The following is a 21,466-nucleotide window of genomic DNA, read 5'->3' as shown; positions in this document are numbered from 1 at the left end:
CAGCATACTCATGAAGTGTGACAAAAATCAGTCAAAATATTCTGTATAGTAGGTCCTTTCCGGAAACAGGCTCTGCATGTGCATGTACCTTGAATGGTGAGGTGGTAGCTCTTGCGTGCCTTGCCCTCTACATTGGAGGCTACACACGTGTAAGTGCCACTGTCAGAAAGCTGTGACCGTGCAATCTGCAGCTTGCTTCCTCCGGAGAAGATGTGCATCTCCAGAGACTCTGAGTTCTCTAGGGAAACATTACATTTATAGATTTAGTATAAAGTGAGTAAGTATGAAGTGAGAACGACAAAGCCTCTGTACTTGGTTATAAATATTATGATCTATTCCCTTTGCCTGATCCATTCCTACTTACATTTTTGTCCTGTGTAAACAGAAACAACAGGCTATTTGATTCAAATCTAAGATACAGTTGCATAATGAATCTTCTTTTGCAGAATTTTTAATATTAAAGGACTTAAAGTACAATTTGTTTAAACCTATACTCATAAATACCTATGGATCGTCCATTCTTCAACCAGATGAGGCTTGGAGGAGGGATCCCAGTAGCATCACAGGCAAGGGTGACTGGGTTACTAATGGTTTCCACAACACTCTCCTCTGCTGGGCCATCAATACTTGGAGGTACTAAAGAGAGAGAGAGAGAGAGACGACACAGGTTTCCTTTAATATTATAATCTAAGTGTTGAGCATTGTTTGAAATATTATATGTTTTATGAGTTTTCAGATTTTTTATGTGATACCGTAGATATTCAAGTGGAAATTCTTGTCAACTTGTCCAGCAACGTTGGTGGCCATGCAAACATATTGTCCAGTATCAGACACCTGAGGAACACAAAAGACATATAAGGAAAATGTAAAACAAACAAACAAACAAACAAACAAACAAACAAGTGAAAAACAAACAAACAAACAAACAAACAAACAAACAAACAAACAAACAAGTGACCCAGTGTTCTTACACCTTTTCCATATTTAAGCACTTTAAATAGTTTTCAAGCTTTTCCAGCACCTTAGGAGGTAATGCAATGCATTAAGCAATGCCAGTCTGTATTTTGAATGATAAAATAAAGTATCCTATATCATAATTTGCTGGCCGGCCCCAGTTAAACTCAGTCTTGATTGTTTTTTTGTCACTTCCTATTGCAGAAACCAAGGGCTGTGTGAGGCTAAGCCAGTCTGTTGGTTGCTTTTATTTGAGCTCTATTTCTTTATCTAAAAATGTAACTGTTAATGTCAGTCTGGATAAGATATTTCATGAAAGTAGTGAAGTTACAATTTCAAGAAGTTTCAAGTACTTTATCGAAAATCCAAGCACTTTCAGACCTTCCCAAAGATTCCCAAACACCCGTACAAACCGTGGTTATCAACTCAAAGCAAGGCGAACCTGTGTGATTTATATGGTAGCTCATCATATTACATGATATTGTGACTCATCATTCAGCCATGTAGTTGGTATCTATGCACACTATGCTGTCATAAATCTGCGGCACTAGCACCATGACAGGTGGAACTACTCTTTATTCCTGATCTAACTTACCTTTGAGCCACCTTCAATTCCTTCTCTAACCCACAACAAGGGCAGACACTACATTTAATTAATTGTATCTGCTTGCTAATAGCCACTAATTAGCAACCCATCTGGCATCTTAGAACTGCAGCTTTTCCCTGCAGTTATATTTTTGGAAAATCCTTGCTGGGTTAATACATTTTCTCATTTTACTTGTGAAGTGGTAGCTACTTTGGCTTAGAGAAATACAAGAGCGACTCCTACAAAAGAAGAAAGATGGCCATTGATGTCTTTTAAGAAAAAGGACATCAATGGCCGTACTGTCTGACTTGATGTACAAACACTGAAAGATGTTGCTGAAAAGATAAAAAATTACAGAGAAAAGTACAGACAACACAGCACACGTTCATCTCTGACCTCTGAGCCTTTGATCTCCAGCATCTGTCCCTCTGCCAGAATGTGCAGGTTGGCTGATTCTGTCACCACCCTGCCGTTCTTGTACCAGGTGATGGTAGGTGGAGGTACAGCATTGGACTCACACTCAAGAGTTACTGATTTACCAACAAGCACATTCACCACCACAGGGGAGTCCCCGCTGCTGTCCCGGATACTCGGAGGAACTGGAAGGCAAACATTTAATGTCAGGCCAAAGTCAGGCGCTCACTGGACAATACACACAGTGGGGAAGTGGACTCACCAAAGACTGTGAGGTAGATGTGTTTGTAGGCCTCTCCTGCTGCGTTCATTGCCACACAGCTGTACTTTCCTCCGTCAGACACTTTTGCTTTCATAATCTGTAGTGTACGACCACCTGAAGGCACAAAAGGACACAAAAACATTTAGGATCTACTATAATTATGCAGTTAGTTATCAGTTGATAATGGCATGCTCTTAACCAGATATCATTTCAAAGCAAAATGGCTTCAGTTGTCAAAATATGTTCAATACTTGTCCTGCTCAAGATGACCAGAGGTCGCAGTACCTGGCATGATGAGTGCATTGGTGTTGGCCTGAATGGGGCCTCTGTCATTCAGCCAGCTCAAGGAGGGAGGAGGGAAACCAACAGCTTCACAAGAAAGAGACACAAAGTTGTTCACCACCACAGTCACAGTCTCAGGATTCAGGCCGATAATGGTGGGAGGCACTGAAAGGAAAAAGATAACACACATTCAGTATAGCAAACAATATTTTTTGCTATTTCAAAGTGAAGAAAATCAAGTGAAGTCAAAAAAGCAGTGCTTAATTCTTCATCTAGTTCATCCTTTCACAAATTGCTAAAATAAGCCAATAAACAATGTACAGTAAATGTAATGTACTGATTCACATGTGACTCACCATGCACATTAAGGTTAAAGGATTTTTCTGCACTTCCAGCCACATTGTCAGCCACACACACATAGCGCCCTGTGTCAGATACTTGAGCAGTTAACACCTGATGATTGGAAAGATGGAGAGAGAGAGAATCAGGTAAGAACACAGATCTACTGAACACAGACATAATATGTCATACCAACAGTATAAGCTTAAAAGTTAAGTACTAGTTTCATGGCCCCTCTGTTGGACTGCATTACATAAAACAAAGGATTTTATGTTTCGGGTCACTAGTGTAAGAATAAATGTCTTAATTAATACATGAATGAGTGCGTGAGTAAATCACTTTCTACATTTGTAGCTTCACATATTTCTAGAATCTTACACATTCTAGAGATGAATAACTTTAACATGGACTTGGTTTAAATAAGAGATCCACATAAAGCACTTAGCTTGTGTCCAATTTGCCAAGTGGCCTTTCATGGTATTTCAATAAATAATCCCTTGCAGGCAAAAGGAATTTTTGCTTAGACCATAACCGTAAATTAAACATCTGTAAAACTCTCGACATTGGGTTGTGTACCTAGATCCTATAGTATATCCATGGTTTAGAGCAAACTGTCTGTGCTTCCTTGTTCTTACCTGAAGTGTTCGTCCATTAGACAGAATTCTATGTGGCCCATCAGAGCTGACTGGCTGGCTGTCCTTAAACCAAGTGATTTTTGGGGCGGGGTTTCCATCTGCGTGACACTCCAGTTGCGTAGTTTTGTTTACAAACACTGTGACCTCATCAGGCAAATCGCTGTCTGCTCCCCTTATGACTGGTGGCACTGTTGCAGGACAGAAATTTGACATGAGAAACCTTTCTCTTTGTCAAAGTGACTGATACTTGTACCACAATGAAAAGTGTTTTTACTCACATAATACTCTGACATCATACTGAATGGAGTCTTCTCCAGCTTCGTTGACAGCAACACACGTGTACCTGCCCGAGTCGTCAGCCTGTGCTCTGGGAATCTGTAACACTCGCCCACCTAAGAACAAAACTCATTAGTAGAAAGTCATTCTCTGGCTTGTTCCCTCTCTTTCTTTCAGTTTTCTTTTAGATCTCACCTGGCAAGATCAGAACTTTGTCATTGGACGTCATCAGCTGTCCATCTTTGTACCAGGTGAGTGTTGGAGGGGGGACTGCATTCGTCTCACAATATAGAGAGATGGGATTGTTGAGTATGACATCTCTAGCATCCCCTCCAAAGCCTGGGGAAGATGTAGTATCACCAAATCCACCAGGCCTGTTGAAATTAGGTGGAACTGAATAGGGGAAAAAAAAAAGAGGAAAAATATTTATGTGCCTCTCTGAGTGAGCATTTCTGGAAACTCTCAAGTGTCAAGATGATTGATCTCCTTCTAACTCAAAGGATGTTGACTTTAATGTGTATGATATTATTTCAAATGCACAATCATTTTAATATTTCAATAAAAATGCAGAAAAAACAGAAAGAGAATTCTCTTTGAGCCCAGGAAATGCACAAATACTCTCAGTTAACACATCAACATCAGTCAACCCAGTTCACCTTGTATATTTACATCAAAGTCCTTCTCATCCTCTCCAGCTATATTAGTGGCTACACAGGTATAGCGGCCCGTGTCTGACACCTGAGCATGCTTGATCTGAACAATACGACCGTTGGCTGTTATGGACACATGGTCATCTGCCCGCAAGATCTGTGGAGGAAAGAATACATCAGAGTTGAGAATCGGAGCAGCTTTTACAGATTCTGCCATAATCTCCCATGGTGTCCAATCAGATTTCTACCTGTCCGTCCTTGTACCACTCCAGTGCTGGGGTCGGAAATGCCTGAGCTGCACACTCCAGGGTCAGTGTGCTGTTGACCTTTATCTTGACCTCTTTGGGGGCCAGTCCTTCCCCTGGGATATCGTTCTTATTGATCTGAGGGGGAACTGGAGTCAAGACACATGTTTTAGATGTGGGGTGTCTTGATTTCTCACCATCTCAGACACTATTTGATGACCTGAATATGGTTCAGGCCTGCTGTGTGTTTATCTCAGCTGTAAGCTTTGTTAGTTGTTAACTCCATTATCCAAACAGACTGCAACACTCTGCTGCCCACCTGCTGCTAGTTAACAGTTAACTATGTCTCCTATTACATTCTTCTCCTGCTTACGTCCCATGGAAGATCTTTGTTCATCCCAAACACATTTTCTGTCATCCCCAGGACAAGGGGACAGCATTAGTTTTGTGCGCTGACATATAGTTATGTTTACATGATGATAGTTTATCAGGCATTTACACAGAGATTTGCATAATAAAAAGCTCTATACCATATTATGATTCTTTTTCTTTTCTGGCGAGAAAAGATACAGAATGTTTACAAAGATGCAGGCATCTCACCATAAACCTTGACTTCATAGTGCTTCAGCGTCTCTCCGGCCTCATTAGTAGCCACACAGGTATATCTCCCTGCATCCTCCTCTTTAGCATTGAGAATCTGAAGTGTCCGGCCACCTGTGAAAGCATGAGTGTTGAATGGCTACAGATGTACATACCGTATTCTAATCAGCTTGATTCTGGTGTTATGTGCATCTCAAACCTGGAAGGACTCGGACGTTGCGACTGGACTCAAATGGAGTGCCATCCTTGAGCCAGGTGATGAGAGCAGGAGGGTAGGATTGGACTTCACATACCAGAGAGGTGGGGCTGCTCAGAGTTACTGTCACCTCCTCTGCAGAACCGTCAGGACCTGAACCAGCAATAGAGGGAGAAACTGCCCAAAATAGGAAGGGAGCAGAGAGTGAATTCATCTCAAACAGGTTGATAACTTCCAGAGATCAGTGGATTCAGTGGATTATAAAAGGTCATGTTAATACCTAGGACGTTGAGGTTGAAGTGTCGGCTGCGATCCCCTGCACTGTTAGAAGCCTGGCAGCTGTACCGGCCGGTGTCTGAAACCTGAGCCAAAGAGATCTGGAGGAAACGGCCATGAGACAGAACTTGGTGGCGTCTGTCTGGCACCAATAGCTGTCCATCCTTCAGCCATTTAATTTCTGGTACAGGGTTACCTGGGAAATTATGATATGAGATTTACAAAGTGGCAACAAACAGTGATTACTATGCCTTTATTTTAATTTTGATGAAGACAACTTTTATTCGAGAGCAAGTGCAGGGTACCTACAGTGTCAGATAAAGTATAAAGGCATGCAGTATACACAATATGTGGTCCCATGCACAGGTAGGTTTTATGTAGGAATATGGTTATCAGAGTGAGTTATGTTAATCTAAATTTTTTTCAACAGATATAGAGTGTAAAACAGTAAAAAGACAGTATTAGATTAAGTGGTAAGTTTAAAGACTTGTTACACCAGAAATGTGGACTTTTATGCAGAAGAACTTACTTTTACTTTGATGAAAACAAATAAAAAGATGGATGTTTTAAATTAGATAAAATATCTGTGGCAATTTATATTTCACAAACTTGTATCTTAGACTTATTAATGACTTCTACGGCCTAATATTTATCCAATTTAAAGACATTAAGACTTTTTAAAGCCCCGCAGACACCCTGATATCATTTTGATATCAATGCAGAGATGTAATACATGATGTCGTTACCTGACGCCTCACAGGTGAGAGTAATGTTGTGTTTCTCCTTGACTTTAGTTTCCACAACAGTTCCCTCATCCACAATGCTTGGTGGAACTGTTGAATTAGACTGAAAATCAATTACAGGGTTCTCACTGTTCTCACAGTAAGATACATGTTTATCGCATCTGTTCAGAATGATGTTAAATCAATGGACCTAAGTATAAAATCAAAAAATTACTTTTAAAGAGCATTTTAATCATTAAAGGGAAGTCAATCAAGACATTAAAAAAGTAATTTGAAAATACAAGATGTTTGTTATCACTTTACCAAGGATGTCAAGGTTAAAGTTTTTTCTTTCCTCTCCGGCGCTGTTAGACACAATACAGGTGTACCTCCCTGCATCTTCTACTGCAGCAGGCATCAGACGCAGGCTCCGGCCACCTGGAGATTAAATTGGCCAATTATTATCATTTATCTGTTGTCATCATGGAATGTTTCCAAAAGCTATGTCAGCATAAACCTGCTGTTTTTTTACACAAAAGGGAAACATCCCACGGACGTGTTAACTACATTTTAAGCCTATTGAAGGTAAATCACCCCTCTTTGAAAACTTGGATCAATTAACATAAAAAATTTAGACTCTCGAGGCTCACAGCTGTTAAAACATTTACGAACCACTTCAACCTGATACAAGATTGATGGAATCTGTCTTTAAAAACAACTTTGTCTGAACAGGGTTCATAATAATCTCCTGAGAAAACAAATGAGAAACGTTGACACAATGTGAACTCTGCAGTGAACTCAAATAACCTTACACACCTTAATAAGAGCCTCCTCCTCTGACCACCAACACAAGCTCTTCGTTTTGTGAGAGTTGGTCAATTTTTTAAACAATTGCATTTAATTAGTGGCCAAATAATCCCCCATTATGCCGTGCTTATGTTCAAAATGTAGAGAAGTTAAAAACCAAATGAGCCAACTTGGCGGAGTGTGGTACTTTTAGTTTCTGCATAAACGCTCTATGTAGTATGCTTGACTTCAGGGGCCACAGTTTAATTTGAAAGCACCCAATATATCATGTTAAATGTTTAAAAACACAATTCAAAGCAATTGCTCCAGTTTGTCTTCTTCAACAAACCTCTGTCTGTTGAGTTTGGCCCCAGTTACAATGATCCTATTACACTGAATTACTGGTGATGTATTGCAACTGCTTGGCTTTTAAAACCCAGCTGGAAACGAAACAGTTCCAGTTCGGTTATATTCTTGGAGGCTTGCTCTCCTTTAGTCTCTTTCTTCATGAACTGGACACTAAACCAAGTACAAATCTTATCGACCTTTAAAGATCTTTTGAAGAAGCTTAAAAAACAAGTTGAAATATTGCATATTTTGTGAGTTTTGTAACTTGGATTCATCAAAGGTCAAACAGGAACTCACCCGAGAGGACGCGTACTGAGCTGGAAGCTTTGATTGGACGACCGTCCTTCAGCCAGGTAATGGCAGGAAGAGGGATGCCTGAAGCCTCGCAGCTCAGAGCAACTGGGTTCTTCACCACAACACTCACATTTTCTGGCACCTCCACTTGACCAATTATACTTGGTGGGACTGGAAAGAGAGTTAACGGAGCAGAAAGAAAACTTTAGATGCTGAGACTCTCCGACCTGAAGACAACAACAAAAAAGATAGGCAAAAAAAAAGGTGGTATAAAACATTTGAGACTCCATACCATGTACGCTGATGTCATGCTTGCTGTCAGTCTGTCCTGCCACATTAACAGCGATGCAGGTGTAGCGTCCTGTGTCTGACACCTTAGCATCTTTAATCTGCAACAACCTCCCCTCGTTCAGAACCTTGGCACCATGCTGGCCTGTGATGGGCCGCCCGTCTTTCAGCCATGTGACTGCTGGTTGTGGCACGCCCTCTGCTGCACACTGCAGAGTCACATCACCTCCTTTTGTCACAGCAATGTCATCGCTGTCGCCCTCGCTGAGTCTGATGGAAGGGCGAACTGAAGTGAGAAAAGCAAGTGAGATGGTGCACATGCTCGCCAAAAGTATAAGCATACATTTTTCAAACTGTCAGTGTAAATGTAAGTGGATCAAGTATTTGCATAACGTTTTATTTCATTTAAACTTGATTATTTATTGTTTTTTCGACCAGGGCTTAGACTGAGTGCACGACACTAAAGCTTTATCAACACTTTCTTTTGACTGTTTCTTCCTCTTTTACGATCTTCGACACACAATTAACACCGGATTTATCTGATATCGCCCTGATGGCGTCATTCCTACAAAATCATTGATAATGTTACTCCAGGATCATGATGGCAACTGACAGTATTATTTTTACACTTAATTAACTTAATTTTTTTTTTTTTCTTTTGTTTTCTGTTTTTTGTCACAGTTTTCAGGTTAAGGTAACCAAATTATTTAGTTTCACAATGTCAACCACACGTTAGAAAGGCTAACTCCTCCCATGTGCATATTTTTTCTTGTAAGGTATGACATCACATTAACATGATTGGTCAGGTAATAGTAATTGTAAATGGTCGATAGTAACAGTAACTACGATGTTGATGTGGGATCAACACCAGCACAGTGATGTCCGATCATGCACTGCTCCCTCCTGAACTGAAGGAAAATTGATAACAGGAAAGACTGGTCACTAGATACATACCATAAACCTGCAGGCTGTACTCTTTGGAGGTGATGCCTGCAGTGCTGGAGGCTGTGCAGGTGTAGGAGGCTGTATCTGTCCTCTCAGCGCTGGAGATCTGCAGCTGGCGACCGCCTGAGAGAACCCTGAGTCGCTGGTCTGATTTGAGCTCAGAACCTGGGACAAACAAACCACAGGTTAGTTATGGTGTTTAAACTTGTCACCCACAATGTATTCAGTGCATCATTTCAATCAATATAGCATAATTCTTTTGCTCCTTTTGTAGTTTTGCGTATCTCTGTCTGTTACAAACACAAATACACTTACCATCCTTCCTCCATGTGAGACTGGGGGGCGGTATGCCACTAGACTCACACACCAGAGTGATGAGACTTCCTTCAATCACAGTCAGGGGAGACACCTCATCCGACCCACGGATACTCGGAGAAACTGTAATAATGACAGAACACCAAGAGGAGGCGCACACATCTCATTCAAGGTACATGCTGGTGCATTTCACAGAAGTTAAACCAACACTTAACATGTGACATCTGTGTTTGTGTAAATGTGAGAGGAGAATAAAAATGTAAATAAGTTCCCAAAATGTTCATTACAAAATGTACATCACTCTTTGACATACATCAAACCACAATGCTCAGCCATTGCTGCTGTCATAAAACACTGTCTCTGTTAATACAAGGTAGTGAGCCCAGTCAGTCTTTCACAGACTTGCATAAACAAGTTGTTTTAATGTTTTACTTCACAAAATCAAATCCGTTTAGAAAACACAAACACAATCTATAAACAGAATAACAAACAAATAGAGCGACAAAATTAAAAATAAACTCACCCCAGACGTTGAGATTATAGTTCTTCTCTGTTTTGCCGGCAACATTGGTGGCTTCACAGGAATACCTGCCTGAGTCCTGCACCTGGGCACTATCGATCTAACATTCAGATTCATAGACAAATCATGAGAAAATGTTAACAACACACCGATACTTTAAACTCTATCAGTTTTATGATTTCTAGCTCTGGCTGTACCTTGAGCACACTCCCGTCAACTGAGACTGTCAGACCAGGCTTCCTGAAGAGTGGGCGACCATCTTTGCGCCAGGAGAGGGTAGGTGGAGGGATAGCATCGCTCTGGCAGTGCAGCTCCACTGGACGGCTGAGCATCACTGTGGCATTCACCTCCTCACCTTTGATGTTAGGTGGCACTGTAGCAGATATGCAGGCAAGCTAGAGATTATTATAGTTGCAACATTAAGTCAATTAATCGATCGGTGGATTAAAAGAAAATGCCAACTATTCAGTTATTTTTAAAGCACAAAAATGTGAAACATTTGCTGGTTTCAGCTTCTTGAATGTGAGGATGTGCTGCATTTCTTTGTCATTTACGATATAAAGTTAAGAGTCTTGGGGTTTTGGACTGTTGGATAGACAAAAGAGGAAATTTGAATTTTTGGGCTTTGTAAAATTGTAATGAGCATTTTTCAAAATGTTGATTGGCAAATGTTTATAAAAATAAAAAGCAGGTTAACTGACAATGATAATAGCCCTACAGATTATATATCTGCTCTGAAAAGTGAATCATCTAATACAAAATAAGGCACTAAATTAGGTACTAGACCTTGAAAGTTAGCCTGTTAAGTCATTCTAAATGCTGCACACTCTTCATATTACCTCATCACCAAACAGAATAATTGCTTCCTGGGATGCACATGCTCTGTTAAATTGGCCATCTGGTGCTCTTTAAGGACTAATTCTATCTTGGGCAATGACAGCACCAGTTTAACATTTTGTTCGTGGTTAGAGTACCTTCATTTCCAAAAAGATCCTGAAACCTTATCTAAATTGCTACCACGCACACATGCATATGCATAATGACACGTGAGCAAAATAAATCCTGTATGGTTGTCTTTGTTTCCTCCCAACTATTCAATTGATCGCAACTGAATGTGGAGAGATTACAAGAGTTCATATAATTTGAACGAATGCTGGACATAATTCTAATGTGGAGCAAACACCAAAACACACATCTCTGAGCAAAAAAGAGACATTCACAACTTTGGTGCAACAACTCAGCAAATGTCTGAATGTCTCCATCTAATGTATGACAATGTCTCTCTTCTAACAGCAGACTACACTCCCTAAATATACTACCTCAAGTGGGAATTTGAATTGTCTTTGCTTATATTTACTATGGTTTTTTTTAAGCGACAGTCCCCCTTTTTCAGTGAATCTGACTTTTCTGGTAGAAATTCATGCTGACCAGTTTCCCCTTCATAATGATTATTGGACAGAGCACAAGTCACTGGGTAAGCCCAGAAACAGGCCTTCAGCTCAGTATTTGGCCAGACACAGGAAGCTGCTGTAGAATGGTAGCAATTACCACAACAAATCTGCCCTTTTTCTCTAGACAAGCTCTTTTTGAGCCCTCAAAGGAAACGCATGCCATGTAGATGTTTGTATACTGCATACATATGTTCAAACAGACATACAGGGACAGACACACGCAAACCCAACCTTTACGATCCCCTACATGTAAACTACTCGTCTCTGTGTCATTCACTTTGATTAGACTTGTATAACAACTGGGTTGCCATCAAGCTCAGCTCTGTGTAGGAAACTGACAAGGTTTATTGAAAGGCTAAACTCAGTCGAGTCATACTTCCTCTGCATGCACATGTTTTGCTCAAGGCCTTTTTCGAATATTGTTTCAGTACGTCAATTCGTGTTTCATGCCGGATCTCGTGCTCTGTTGAAAGACATTACAAAGACATTAAAGTAAACAGGAAGACTTTGTCCTGAGGAGAAGGCCTGACCATAAGTAATGTTCTTTTAACATTGCCTTACAAGCACCTGCCTCATAAAGCTAATGTTTTACAACTTTAATACTGAAATTCATGTGCATTTCAAGGCCTTCCCAAAAAAACCACCAAGGTCTGACTTATTTGTAATGTAATGCAGAATTTTTTTCGTCATTGTTGGCTGATTAAAGGTTTATCTGAGATCAAACAGCAAGCAAAAGAGAGTCAGGCTGCAATTTATATTCCTATCACTTACTGATTAATTGGTTCATCACTTCAGCTTAAACTTGCTATTTAGGATTTTATATATTATTCAATGGACTCATAATTCTCATATGATCTAATATTTTTATGGCCAAATATCGTTTTGCAATTAATGGAGAACTGTTTGGCAACTTTTAAAACATTCTAGTGGATGTGCCTTGGTGCAACCAAACATCTGTAAAAATAGACAACATTAACAATAAAACTATATTACGATGTCATTTTCTAAACGCAAAGTAGCTGTTTGTATATATGTTGTACGTGTACAGAATCAGCGCATGTATACAGAATATATGTCTTGTTACAGGTATAAAACAATGAGTTATGTATGATGATTTACTCACCATAAACCCTCAGGTCGTACTCGCGTTGTTGTTCTCCTCCGGCGTTGACAGCCACACAGGTGTACCTGCCTGTATCACTAACCAGTGCACTGTTCAGAGACAGCACTCTGCCACCAGACAACACCTAAGAGAGACAGAAACCAGTAAAACACCAAGTCATAGCGCATAAAACCTACAGAATAATAACATGTCTCTCAGACACATGTTTTATATTACTTTTTACGTTTTAAAATAAAACAAATGGAGGAGACACTAGACTATAATCATCCTCTTGACAAATGTATATAATGATAGAGATACGGTAAAGATATTCTGTATATACCACAATCTTGTTTTTGAGCATAAACTACTTAATTGTAGCATGAATTAGTTCATTTTAAACTGATTAATAGGTACCTGTATGCCATGTGATACACTTGCCACAGGGCTGCCATCTTTGAGCCATGTGAGGCTCGGCAAAGGAACCCCAGTGGCCTCACACTCCAGCCTGGCAGGTTCATTCACCACAACTGTTACTGTACCCCCTCGGCTGGAGATGACCGGAGGCACTGTAAGAATAAAAAAACAGAAATTGCTGTTGAAATTGTAAATTTTTTTCATGTATACTTCTCTGATTTCATCAAAAGAAATATCAAATCTCTGTTTAATGTATGTCATATACAAAGTCACTTACCGAACACCTGCAGACTGTGGGAAATCTCAGCAACTCCTGCCAGGTTGATAGCGACACATCTGTATATGCCAGCATCAGACAGCTGAGCCCGTTCAATCTCCAACACCTGACCACGCTTCAGCATAGTCACCCCAGCCGCACTTGTCAGGGGTCGGCCATCTTTGTACCAAGTGATAGCTGAGAAACAAAGGTAATAATGAAGAAAAACAGGCATGAAAATGATGTTTAAATGACATCTGTCAGAATCTGTTTATTATTATCAGAAAAATGTGTATGCAAAACAAATAGTGAGCATGTGCTCATAAAACTTGAGATGCAATATCCAGCAACTACTACTTTGATCACTTCTACGCTGAAATGAAGAGTGCAGTGGTGTCTAGTCAAAAATTTGGAGATGCATGATAAGTCTGAAATCCTACAACGACTTGCAGAGCCTTTGCAACTGACATCATTTTTGGTGCTCGCATCTACAGTACAAGCACCAGGACAGTGTGCCAAGCGGTTTAAGTTAAAAGTCTGAAAGGTTTGTAAGACATGCAGACCAGTGACATGTATTTTGACTTATTACCATTGAATGCTTCATAAATAAAATTAACTAGTAGACAGTGAATTGTTTAAATTGTTGAATAATCTAAAGAGAAACAAAGCATAGAAGCTCACAAACATGATCTCTGTTTTTTGCTAAGGTCAACAGACCTAAAAATTCATTTCTAAAATAATATTTTCCCATGTGACATTCACAGATATCAGATTATTGGAATGAAACACCTGCTGTGAAATGCAGAAACGTCCCAAGAATAAAAAAAAAAAAGAGTGTTCAATTACATCGGAATGTGATGGCTTATCTGCACTAAACTGTACACTGGAAAATAAGGCAGTTGGGGGAGAGTGAAAGTGCCTGCAGGGAGACATCGGAGATCAATTTTCTGCTGTTCCATTAATGGTGAAAGATAAGGAAAACAGCAGTACAGCCAATTTCAGTTCAGCAGTCAGAATGAACTACGCCCTGGAGCCTGTGAAAGCACAGGAAGACGGAGGAAGCCGTTTGTGAGCCATCTTACCAGGTAATGGGCTGCCTGTGGCCTTGCACTCGAGCTCAGTGGGAAAGCCTGATAGGATGGTCTGGTTGATGATCTCTCCAGAGTGGGGGATACTGGGAGGCTCTGAGGGACACACAAAGTATTACACACTAGAGCAACAATTTATTTTGTCTTCTTTTTGTCTTCTTTCTCCACCTAGTCCCCTGACACACAAAGTAAGTATATATGATACGAACCAGGCAATTAGTGAGACAAGAGACTAAAACATGCAGAGAGAGTGCTGTGTGTATCTTTAAGTTACCATGGACACTGAGCCGTATGTGCTGTTGGGCTTCACCAGCTGCATTGGTGGCCAGACAGGTGTATCTCCCTGAATCCTCTAGTCGTGCCTCTTTGACCTTCAGCGTTCTGCCTGCAGGCTCCAGCTGTGACAGACACAAGCAAACGCAGGACATGGACAATTCAGACTGGTAACTGCTTTTCATTAAAATGTGAGCATTAAAGTACCACACTACATGTCTGAAGAATTAGTCAGAGAAATATGTTTTGCTGTGTCACAAGTTCATTCTTAAAAACAGCATATTTCTACTTCAGTCAGAAACACTTACACCAAGGAATTGACCTTTTATAGCCATTGGTTAAACATTTAGATTTAGCGGACAAAGGCTGTGCTGTTTGAGGGAGCTCTCAATGAATCCAAACACCAAAGAGGATTTTGCTAATGCATCTTATTAAACACATACATGACACTGAATCTCAGCTCAATCAACCCAATGAAATACTAGTAGGAGGAGGTTGGGATGGTGGAGGGAGCTATAGTAGCAACAGTGTTGGCAAGAATATGATCATCAGAATAGCAATGATAAGTTGAAGTATAGTGTACATACAGCGGACCTGCTTGAATATGATTTGATGCTGCATGCCAAACAGCTGTGAATTGGCCAGTCATTGTAAAGCATATTGCAGCTAATGCCAGTCAGTTAATACAAGTCTGACTTCTGCACTTAGCCTGAACTATGCTTAATTTCTGTCTTTAAGCATACCCCTACAAGCCAACATTGTTGCCAAAACAAAATACGAAGCAACCTTGATACAAAACTTTGCCTTTCAAAGCCGAGCCACTTAGCAAATGTTTGTTTTTGCAGCTGTAAAGCTTTGCAGCTTTTTTGTTTCTTCTGTGTTGCATGGCAGTGATTCAAACAATCAATAACATTTTTGACTCATTTAAAATTTGATGACTTTCAAAGAGCTTACAGTGCTCTTTGCGATTCAGCAGCATACGGCTGCATGGTTTTGGCAGAAACTGTGTATGTAAGTTGTATTAAAATGAATGTATTAATATTCAGTCAATAAGGGAACCAACCTGAAGGTGCCCCTGTGTTGTATCCACAGGTCGACCATCTTTAAGCCAGGTAATGCTGGGTGGAGGGATGCCACTGGAGATGCACTCAAGACTGATGGACTTGTGGAGAACCACTGACCGTTCAGCAGGCCCAGTGGTACGAATGGATGGAGGAACTAAAGGGATTTAGAGGAAATAGTTATTTACTTAAATCACTTTACAACAGCAAATTTGGAAAGAGTGACATTACAAAAAGGCATCAAGTGGTATTTACCCAAACTAGGAGCATCCCTGTGGCTTGCATTTAAAGCATACATTATATTTATTACAATTATAGTAGATGCAAAACTATACATCATAGTCATTTGCTGCCATAAAACAATAAATCTACTGCAAATCAAATGAGTGAAAGCATTTTCATATTTTACCTTGAACCACCACATTGAAGTCCCGTTCGTGGTCTCCGGCTTCATTAGTGGCCACACACTGAAAACGAGCCGTGTCAGAGACCTGAGCGCGGGAAACGACCAGCCGTCGACCGCTGGCTGCCACCCGCAATCCCTCACCCTGTCTGACTGGTTTTCCATCTTTATACCACCTGGAAAATAATTGTTTTTAAAGTAAACATGTATGCAAGTATATTTAAATCTGTGTGCATATGATGGCGATCTTACGTGATGACAGGTGCAGGTATCCCAGTGGCTTGACACTCCAACTCCAGAGGGCTGTTCATTATGACTGTGCTGTCTGTCATGTCATCAGCTCCATCAATGAAAGGAGGAACTATGATTGAAAAAAAAAAAAAATACATTTTGTTATGTATACAAGTAAAATTAATATATAGGACTGTGAAACAACTGCAATATTTATCTAAAATTTAAACTTTAGGCCGAAAAATCATCATGTAGTAAATACAAGACTAAAAATAATTGCATCACATTGTGAATAAACACTGAAAGTGTTATCACAGTACAGTTATTCATTCAGCTGATGCTCACAATTTCATAAAAGATCAGTATAAATGTTACAAGGAATGTACATTTTTGAACTGAGAAATTCTGGTATTTGCGAGTTCTTTTGAGTTTATCAGTCAGACATGCTGAACCACGGTAAACTGGCATGTGTCTGTTTCCCATGTGGAATGCACACGTGCTGTACATAGCAACAGCGTCAGCAGATTCCCACAAACTCAGCTCTGGTTTCACATGAGTTGTCGTGGCCGAGTGGTTAAGGCGATGGACTAGAAATCCATTGGGGTCTCCCCGCGCAGGTTCGAATCCTGCCGACAACGGCACAGTGTTTTTCCAGCTGTCACAGACTGATAGAATAAACCAAGCATGGCAGGAGTTGATCGAGTATTTAGATTTGCTCATTCAGATTGAAATACAGGGGAGTTCACAATGTTGTTAAGTAGCATTGTGAAAGTCCTAAAAGTACATACATAAAAGCAAATCAATTTTCCAATAAACATCAGTTACCTTAAAGAATTTATTTCCAATAAACATCAGTTACCTTAAAGAATCGCAGAGCCATACTGAGAGTGCTTTTCAGGATAGTCTCTGATTTATGATAGCTCCAGCCACATACCTCTGTGCATTACAATACGGCTTTGGTAACCATAAACAAGATCATTCTGAAACAAATGTCCTGGCTCTTAGCAGCTACTGTATCAAACACTTGTGAGTGGGTGGCCATTTATTGGAACAACCTTCTGTAAAGTCTTTTCTTTGAAGTGTTTTTAACTGGCATGGGCTGAATCAAATGTTTGGCTTTAGGTGGTTTTTGAACTCGCAGGGGTGAAATAAAAGTTGAGCTGCTGTTCAAATGCTATTCAGGGAGACATATCAATCTTTATTTTCATTAATGAGAGCAGCTTGAGTCAACTGGAATTGAGGTCCACCAAAGAAATCGTTGTGGAAAGAACAGTCAGGACAGCCAAGGCTTTGAACTAATCATATTCTGACAATATTCATGCACATAAACAAGCCAATCTCTGAGAGTTAGATTTTAGAAAATGTAAGAAAGGTACAATAGGCATTTTTTGATGTATGAATACAGCCCACTTATTTTCTCACAAGTCTGATTAGTTTGGGTCTGAAGACAAAACATGTGGAATGAGTGTGTGTTTGTGATGCGCACGTTATTTTTGTGTTGCTATACCTAAGACTCTGACGTCGTATTTGACCTCCTTCTCCCCAGCGATGCTTGTAGCGACGCAGACATACCGTCCCGAGTCTGACACTGTGGCTGAGAGGATTTCTATTTTAACCCCCTGCTCAAGAACACGGACACTTTCACCATCACGCACAGGAACTCCATCCTTCAGCCAGGTGAGGGAGGGCGGAGGGTGTCCCTCGGCCTCACACTCCAGGATCAGAGGCTTGCTGAGGACCACTTTCCTCTCAGTTGGCCAGTCATCACCCCCCGCAATGGTAGGAGGCACTGGGGGGGAGGATGCATTAAAAAGGAACAGAACAAAAGGAGGGTTTTAAAGCCTCGAGGACTTTTCTACTTGACTGACATCTTATTCACATCTCACGCTCAAGGCTTTCATCCGCCAACAACATGTAAAACTGCTTTATGCTTTAAGTCCTCCACTCTGAATCCATTTTTGTGCTCTTCAAGGATCAAGAATTTTTTTCTATTAAATTGTTTGCCAACTATCCACAGCTGTTTGAAATTATTCTTAACTGCTATAAATGTCTTTCAGCTTTGTGAGTGAAACCAAATGCCTTAAAGCTCTGATTAATAGAATAATAAGCTTCAGAGCTCAGCACATATGTAAAAGACTGCAAATGCGGAGAAAATGGGAGCTTAAGTTCAGAAACGTACTAACTTCCTACAATTTGACAGCCTGATTTAGTGTCAAAATGTGCTCTAGATTTTTCTAAATCACATCGTTAAGACCTGTTTCTAAAAGCTTTGGATTCAGACTGACAGCACAGTGAAACAGAAATGTGTGCAGATCATCACTTATTGGGTTCTTACAGTAGACATCCAGTTCATATGTCTTCTCAGCGCTCCCGGCCACACTGGTCACCTTGCAGGTGTACTGGCCTGCGTCTGATGCCTGTGCCCGAGGGATCTTCAGGTAGTGACCTCGCTCCATGTACTGAGCCTGTCGGTTGGAAAGGATAGCTTCTCCATTTCGGTACCAGGTGATGGTGGGAAGTGGCACTCCACGGGCCTCACACTCAAGTGTTAGCACTGTGTCCAGCAGGGCTGTGACCTCTGTGGTTATGTTCCCACCTTTGATGGACGGAGGTACTGGGATAATGAAACAAAATTACTAAAATCAGAAAGTTGTAATTCAGCTGTAGATACATTCATACTGTAGATTTACTGCATAGAGAGTCGGCTTTGCGTAAGATCTGTCTCAATCCACACTCACCATACACACTGAGGTTGAAGTCCTTGGACTGTTTACCAGCTGTATTCATGACACTACACTGGTAGCGAGCCTTATCCCCAAGACGTGCGCTTTTTATCTTCAAAACCTGACCCTTGTCAGTCACCTCCAGGTTTGGATCACCTAGAAACACCAGCCTAGAAACAAAAGTTTAACACAGTTTTTTCTAGTTGTTTGTTCATTCTTATCATAATGTGGACAGTAAATACTCTCATATTGAATTTAACTGAATTGAACACTGTTTGCACCTTCTTGTTGCTATGTTACACGTTACATTAGGCTCTTAAACAGCTGCAGCATTGTCCGGGTTTAGACAGAAAAACTAGTTGTTTAAGGAGGAAAACATCATGGTCCTTAAGATGGCAACAAACACAGCATAAAAATTCCACAGAAAGGATGAGGACAAGATGGGTGGATGACTCAAACACAAGACTGTTACACAGGAGACCATCGTTCATTTCCTGTGTAAAGTCAAGTTATTACTACCAATAACAGGGTTTTTTTCTGTTTTCTGCCATTCTTGAATATCCCATGACTGTCAAAGGAAACAGATACAGCTCTACTGTTTGGAGAATCAATCACATTGCAATCTTGTGCATACTAATTAGATAGACTTAGCATGTTCTGATCCAGGAACATATCCTAAATTTGTAGCTCCTAATAGCAGAAGTCACTTACTTCCTGTCCTTGTACCAGTTGATTGTCGGAAAGGGCACTCCTTGCACCTTGCACTCAAGACTGATTTCCTGTTTGACAATGGCTGAAACATCTTGAGGAGTGCCTGATCCTTCAATGGTCGGGGGAACTGGGACACAGAGCAAGAGTATCATTGTATATCAGCTGACTCATGACAAACTCATCACGATTAAATGAGAAAGCTACCTTCATTATTGTGGAGTTAATTTCAAGTTCTGTTTGTTTACAAGTCTGCACACAGATGTTTCCTTGTTATTCTTGGAGTTTCCATACACAAATGCTCTACTCACCCAGTACATCCAGGAAGAAGTCCTTTTCTGTGCTGCCAGCGATGTTGATGGCTTTACAGCTGTAGCTGCCAGCATCTGCTGTAGCTGCCTTCAGTAGTCTCAGGGTTTTTCCCATATCAAGAATCTGGATGCTGTTACTGGCAACTAACTGTAAATCAACATAAATAAATGAAATCAAACACAAAGGGAAAAACAACAGCATATGTTGGTGTTTAGGGAATACTGTCTGACAGTGATTATGGGGCAAATTGTAAGAGATCACAGTAAAACGGTTTAAACAAAAAAAAGCTGCAGTTTACAAATCTGTGTGAAAGTCAGAGACCTGTTCATTTGAGCAATATAATTAAAGAAGCATACAAAACATGAAACGTCTTAAATTGTTGCTCAGAGCAATGTATCTTTGCTGAGATTGCTCATAATTAGCAGACTGAAGTAAGGGCTTTGATTTTTCCATCTGCAGGATAAATTAGCGTAGCAGCTGAGGGAACAAAAGGCTAAGCGTGTGCTAACTCTCTGTTCTCACATCAATTCATCAAGATTATTTTGAGATTACAGTGTTACCACTGCTGGTCTCTCTCTCTCTCTCACCATGGTGGTTTAAGGTCTGTTCTCTTGGAAAGTATAGCCTCAACCTAATTTGGTTTTTATGAGAACTTTCACTAATAAATGACAGGAAAGGTCATTATAATTCATCATTCCTTGGATGTGAAGCTTTGTGATCCAATGGTTGTGGAGGACTTACTAAACCACAGTTTAAGTATAGGTTAGGCAAATTATAAGGCACCATGTTACACAATCTCTCTGACTGTGTCTTTGATGTTTATGTTTGCTTTTAAAATAAGAAACATTTGATCTACTTCTTACAGTTGTAAAAACGTTTATATGGAATATATGTGTTAACACTTATTCAAACGGAGTTCACCTACAGGAGTCCCATCTTTGTACCAGGTGACAACAGGCGTAGGACTTCCTGTGACATCACACACCAAGCTGGTGGACTGGCTCAGGACCAAGGACACATTTTCTGGAGTTTCACCGTCACGGAAATCTGGGGGCACTGTGGGGGTGTCAAGCTTTAAGTGTTAGTTTCCACAGGATCAGTGTAGGGAAACTGTACAACTCTGATTCCATAGAAAAGTTGGGATGAACATATGTTTATTCTTAATTTGATGCCAGCAACATGTTTCAAATCAGTTGGGACAGGGACAACAAAAGACTGGAAAATTTGAGGAATGTTCCAAAAATACCTGTTTGGAACATTCCACAGGTAAACAGGTTCATTGGTAACAGGTGATAGTATCATGCGTGGGTATGAAGGAGCATCTTCGAGAGGCTCAGTCCTAGTCCACTTTTCACTTTGTGAAACATAATTGTATAAATGATTTTACTACATGGGCTCAGGAAGACTTTGTAAAACCATTGTTGGTAAACACAGAATGTTTCAATATGACTGCATTCTGTTTTTATTTCAAGTTTCACACAGCCTCCCAACTTTTTGGGAAATTGTAA

At 40.4% G+C, this 21,466-nt stretch overlaps 1 protein-coding gene and 1 non-coding gene across 2 annotated transcripts in view; one reads left to right on the top strand and one right to left on the bottom strand.

Moving 5' to 3' along the window:
* The window catches only part of hmcn1 (hemicentin 1), a 94,440-nt gene that overhangs the window by 18,881 nt on the left and 54,093 nt on the right, over nucleotides 1-21,466 (bottom strand). Inside the window, exons 28-64 of the mRNA XM_030432871.1 lie at nucleotides 20,884-21,014; nucleotides 19,958-20,105; nucleotides 19,650-19,776; nucleotides 18,954-19,108; nucleotides 18,551-18,829; nucleotides 17,723-18,004; nucleotides 16,237-16,345; nucleotides 15,991-16,160; nucleotides 15,584-15,738; nucleotides 14,522-14,645; nucleotides 14,242-14,343; nucleotides 13,181-13,357; nucleotides 12,904-13,055; nucleotides 12,508-12,631; nucleotides 10,131-10,306; nucleotides 9,937-10,033; nucleotides 9,414-9,536; nucleotides 9,108-9,263; nucleotides 8,158-8,439; nucleotides 7,869-8,036; nucleotides 6,762-6,875; nucleotides 6,462-6,548; nucleotides 5,720-5,911; nucleotides 5,443-5,616; nucleotides 5,244-5,357; nucleotides 4,647-4,792; nucleotides 4,405-4,555; nucleotides 3,944-4,141; nucleotides 3,751-3,864; nucleotides 3,473-3,660; nucleotides 2,855-2,951; nucleotides 2,502-2,663; nucleotides 2,217-2,330; nucleotides 1,937-2,139; nucleotides 753-834; nucleotides 505-636; nucleotides 89-238 (exon numbers count right to left, since the gene is read on the bottom strand). Of these exons, the coding sequence (XP_030288731.1) occupies nucleotides 89-238; nucleotides 505-636; nucleotides 753-834; nucleotides 1,937-2,139; nucleotides 2,217-2,330; nucleotides 2,502-2,663; nucleotides 2,855-2,951; nucleotides 3,473-3,660; nucleotides 3,751-3,864; nucleotides 3,944-4,141; nucleotides 4,405-4,555; nucleotides 4,647-4,792; nucleotides 5,244-5,357; nucleotides 5,443-5,616; nucleotides 5,720-5,911; nucleotides 6,462-6,548; nucleotides 6,762-6,875; nucleotides 7,869-8,036; nucleotides 8,158-8,439; nucleotides 9,108-9,263; nucleotides 9,414-9,536; nucleotides 9,937-10,033; nucleotides 10,131-10,306; nucleotides 12,508-12,631; nucleotides 12,904-13,055; nucleotides 13,181-13,357; nucleotides 14,242-14,343; nucleotides 14,522-14,645; nucleotides 15,584-15,738; nucleotides 15,991-16,160; nucleotides 16,237-16,345; nucleotides 17,723-18,004; nucleotides 18,551-18,829; nucleotides 18,954-19,108; nucleotides 19,650-19,776; nucleotides 19,958-20,105; nucleotides 20,884-21,014 (5,655 nt within the window). The remainder of the gene's footprint in view (nucleotides 1-88; nucleotides 239-504; nucleotides 637-752; nucleotides 835-1,936; nucleotides 2,140-2,216; nucleotides 2,331-2,501; nucleotides 2,664-2,854; nucleotides 2,952-3,472; nucleotides 3,661-3,750; nucleotides 3,865-3,943; nucleotides 4,142-4,404; nucleotides 4,556-4,646; nucleotides 4,793-5,243; nucleotides 5,358-5,442; nucleotides 5,617-5,719; nucleotides 5,912-6,461; nucleotides 6,549-6,761; nucleotides 6,876-7,868; nucleotides 8,037-8,157; nucleotides 8,440-9,107; nucleotides 9,264-9,413; nucleotides 9,537-9,936; nucleotides 10,034-10,130; nucleotides 10,307-12,507; nucleotides 12,632-12,903; nucleotides 13,056-13,180; nucleotides 13,358-14,241; nucleotides 14,344-14,521; nucleotides 14,646-15,583; nucleotides 15,739-15,990; nucleotides 16,161-16,236; nucleotides 16,346-17,722; nucleotides 18,005-18,550; nucleotides 18,830-18,953; nucleotides 19,109-19,649; nucleotides 19,777-19,957; nucleotides 20,106-20,883; nucleotides 21,015-21,466) is intronic.
* On the top strand, nucleotides 16,772-16,853 carry trnas-aga (transfer RNA serine (anticodon AGA)). The gene has a single exon. It is a non-coding gene; the product is annotated as a tRNA-Ser (tRNA).

This window comes from Sparus aurata, chromosome 11 (assembly GCF_900880675.1).
Source record: "Sparus aurata chromosome 11, fSpaAur1.1, whole genome shotgun sequence".
In the NCBI taxonomy this organism is placed as follows: domain Eukaryota; kingdom Metazoa; phylum Chordata; class Actinopteri; order Spariformes; family Sparidae; genus Sparus; species Sparus aurata.
Note: the sequence above shows the minus strand (reverse complement) of the source record. Positions and strands in the feature narration are given on the sequence as shown.